General features: G+C 38.3%; 1 protein-coding gene across 1 annotated transcript; it reads left to right on the forward strand.

Annotated features, from left to right (window-relative positions):
- Window positions 1–1,665: 1,665 nt before the first annotated feature.
- Window positions 1,666–2,055, forward strand: LOC145039875 (uncharacterized). Its single transcript, XM_078987879.1, has one exon. The coding sequence runs from the start codon at window positions 1,666–1,668 to the stop codon at window positions 2,053–2,055; it is 390 nt and encodes a 129-aa protein (XP_078844005.1).
- The last annotated feature ends 2,021 nt before the right edge of the window (window positions 2,056–4,076 follow it).

The raw sequence follows: 4,076 nt of genomic DNA on the forward strand, positions 1-4,076 counted from the left end.
GAGTCACTTTATGGTTGACAAAGGTCTCATACTAGGTCATATTGTGTCTTCTAAGGGTCTAGAAGTGGACAAAGCAAAAATAGATGTCATCAAATCTTTACCTTATCCCACCTGTGTTCGTGAGCTGCGCTCATTTCCTGGTCATGCAGGATTTTATAGAAGGTTTATCAAAGATTTTTCTAAGATATCTCGTCCCATGTGTGAGCTCCTACAAAAAAAGATGTAGAATTCAAGTTTTCCAAACAGTGCAAGCAAGCTTTTGATCAGTTGAAAGAGTTGTTGATAACAGCACCAATACTTCAATCACCGGATTGGAGTTTGCCTTTTGAAATAATGTGTGATGCCAGCAATCATGCAGTTGGTGCAGTGTTAGGGCAAAGAAAAGACCGTGTTCCTAATGTCATTTACTATGCCTCAAAAACACTTGATAGTGCACAAGCTAACTATTCAATAACTGAAAAAGAATTGCTATCTATTGTCTTTGCTTTAGACAAATTTCGTCAATACCTGCTAGGTTCTAAAGTCATTATTTATTCTGATCATGCAGCTATTAGATATCTACTTGCAAAGAAGGATTCGAAGACTAGACTCATTCGATGGGTATTACTCTTGCAAGAGTTTGACATTGAAATCAAAGACAAGAGCGGAAAGTCAAATCTTGTAGCTGATCATCTTAGCAGGACTGTTTCTCCCGATGAATCAACTCCCATTCATGATGCATTTCCCGATAAGAACCTATTTTCAGCAAAAGTTGCCCCGTGGTATGCCGATATTGTGAATTACATTGTCACAAATCAATTTCCACCAGATTTGACTCGATGGCAAAAAGACAAGATCAAGAAAGAAGCCAAAACGTATGTTTGGGATGAGCCATATTTGTGGAAATATTGTGCTGACCAAATGATTAGATGATGTGTGGATCAATATGAGGTACCTTCTATCTTAACATTTTGTCACTCTTATGATTGTGGAGTACATTTTGGTCCTCAAAGGACTGCAAGAAAAGTCTTAGAGAGTGGATTTTACTGGCCAAGTATTTTCCATGACTCTTATGTCTTTTGTTCAAGCTGTGATAAATGTCAACGGATGGGATCTTTAAGCTCAAACAATCAAATGCCCCTAAATCCCATTTTAGTTTGTGAAATTTTTGATGTTTGGGGCATTGATTTTATGGGACCTTTTCCATCATCTTCGGGTTTTATTTATATTCTTTTGGCTGTGGATTATGTTTCCAAGTGGGTGGAAGCAAAGGCTACCTGTACTAACGATTCAAAAGTTGTGATAGATTTCTTGAAGGCCAACATTTTTTCCAGATTTGGTTTTCCAAAAGCCTTGATCAGTGATCGTGGTACACATTTTTTCAATCGTATGCTCGGGAGTGTTTTGAAGAAATATGGTGTCACTCATAAAGTTTCCACAACATACCACCCACAAACAAATGGACAAGCTGAGGTGAGCAATCGACAAATCAACAACATTTTGGAGAAAACCATGAATACAACAAGGAAAGATTGGAGTACACGCCTTGATGATGCTTTATGGGCATACCACACTGCATACAAAACTTCAATTGGAATGTCTCCATACCGTATTGTTTTTGGAAAGTCGTATCGATTACCCGTTGAGTTGGAACATAGGGTCTATTGGGCGATCAAGTAGTTCAACATGGATTTAAGTGAATCAGGAAAGAAGAGGAAGTTGGACATACAAGAATTGGAAGAAATCCGCAATGAAGCATATGAGAATGAGGTTCTTTATAAGGAAAAGACCAAAGCATTCCATGACAAGATGATTACATGCAAGGTATTTCACAAAGGTCAAAAGGTACTACTTTACCATTCACGTTTTAAATTGATTCCTGGTAAATTAAGGTCTCGTTGGGTGGGACCATTTGTTGTCACTAATGTTTTTGAGCATGGTGCAATAGAAATCACAAGTGAGAAAACCGGGAAAATTTTTAAGGTAAATGGTCACCGTTTGAAGCCTTATTATGAAGGATTTCAAGTCAAGAATGAAGAAGTGGAGGAAGTAATGGATCCAAATTATGAAGATTAATAAATAGTTGGGGTCCAAGTCGAGCCAACGACATTAAAAAGGGGCGGCTAACCGGGAGGCAACCCGGGGGTATTTTTGTCATTTCGTATATTTTCATTGTATTTTCTTTGTTTTCGAACCTCCAAGTTGTTCTTCATGCTAAAAGAGGGTTAAAAATCATTTTTTCGAGCAGTAGTGGTTTAGCGGGTTGCAATTTGAAAAAGTAAAAAAAATCAATCTTTTTTGGCCTTCTTAGAGGTTTACACGGCCGTGTAAACTTAAGCCTTTCATTTACACGGGCCGTGTAAACGACCAAAATGTAGTATGTGATTCAGAGCATTTACTCGGCTGTGTAAATCCCCCCCTTTAGTTTACACGGGCCGTGTAAACGTAAAACACAGATTTGGTCGATTTTAAGGCTAAACTCGATTTTTTTCACTCATTCTTCTCTCAATACCTGCGACTCCTTCTCTTCGTACTGTCCCCCTTAGAAAAACACCTTCCAAATACTCAATCTTCCTTAATTTTGCATCAAAAATCAAGCTCCAAGGTATGAAATTCTTCCCTTTTCTTCATCTTCTTTATCTTCCACCTCTATTTCATTCTCCCATGGCCGATTTTGGGGTTTTTGAACAAAACCCTAGAATTTTTGAACTTCAAATCTCGACCTAATGCTTGAAATTTCTTGTAAGATAAGCTTGGGATAGCTTGGGGAAGCATTGGATATCATCTTACCACCATTATAAAGCACAAATTGGTACAATTGTTCCAAATTCTTACTTTGTGCATTTAGATAGAACCATATTTTTTTTGGGTGATTTTGGTGAATCTTGTTAGTTGTTGTGCTTCAATTGTCATAAGTTGTGTACAATATTTTGTTGATTCATTTGGGTTATGGCTTCCCGGGGTAAAAGACATAGAGTTGGAACTTCACATGATGAACAAGACCCACATGCCATAGACAACCCCTATGAATTTGGTCTTATTTTTTAGACCAATCGACAGGAAATCTTGTATGCAAATCTTGTTACAAGAGCAACGAGTGCTTAAAAATTTGTGGACATCCAAGCCCTCAAAGATTTACACATATACAAGGGTGTTCACAAGCTCTTTAAAAACATAGGATGGGAGGGTCTTTTGAATCTTCATGCAGTTAGTTACCAAACACCGATGTTGGAACTTTTGTCTTCCATTACCTTTGACTATCAAACCCATCTCCTGACTTTCCGTTTGCTCAATCAAACCCATCAATTTCATGCTGATATCCTTTGAGATATGATTGGTTCTCCTAAAGCAAGAAGGGATATATACACAGCTAAGGGTAGAAAAAATGTTGTTTTTGAGCAAGACTGTGCAAATTTTTGGAGAAGCATTTCTTTTGAGTATGAGTATCAATCAGGCACTGCCAAAGCTTCTAGCATTATCCATCTGGTCTTGAAATTCGCTCACCAGATCATTGCTTCTTTCTTATTCCCTCAAGAAGAGATTAGCAAGGCTAATAAGAAAGAGCTAGAAGTCTTGTGGTGTATGATTAACAAGCCTGTAGAAGTCCCTCATTTTGGTTGTTGGGTTATTCAAAAAATGCTCAGAAGTGCTACGATCAATGGTGGACAGCTACATTGTGGAGGCATGGTTTCAATTATTGCAGAGGATCTTGGCCTCCATCTACCCAATAACATAACAAACATAGTCATGGGCCGTACTCGTCTATCAATTGATGTTATGGAAACAATGCATCTCTTCCACCGCCTTCCCACTGGGGATATTCATTAGACAGTAGATGGGAAAGAGTATCTACACATAGACAGTAGAAACAAGAAGATACTCAATTTAGCTAATGATATTCCATCAACCACTTGGAAACTCAGATCCAAATTAGGTGTTATAGTAGACCATTCTCCTCCACCCTCTCCTCCTCCTACTCCTACTGCTCGTGCCTCTAGATCATCTCGCCCTATTCCTTTTTCTGAACACAATCTTTATATGGGCGAGTTTGCATGTTTGAATCATCGTTACACTAGTCTACAACAGGAAGCCGGTGA

Source organism: Lactuca saligna, chromosome 4 (assembly GCF_052625555.1).
Source record: "Lactuca saligna cultivar CGN05327 chromosome 4, ASM5262555v1, whole genome shotgun sequence".
Classification (NCBI taxonomy): Eukaryota; Viridiplantae; Streptophyta; class Magnoliopsida; order Asterales; family Asteraceae; genus Lactuca; species Lactuca saligna.

Excerpts from the sequence above, each read along its gene's own strand:
- LOC145039875 (XM_078987879.1), top strand. The coding sequence starts at position 1,666 with ATGGATTTAAGTGAATCAGGAAAGAAGAGGAAGTTGGACATACAAGAA.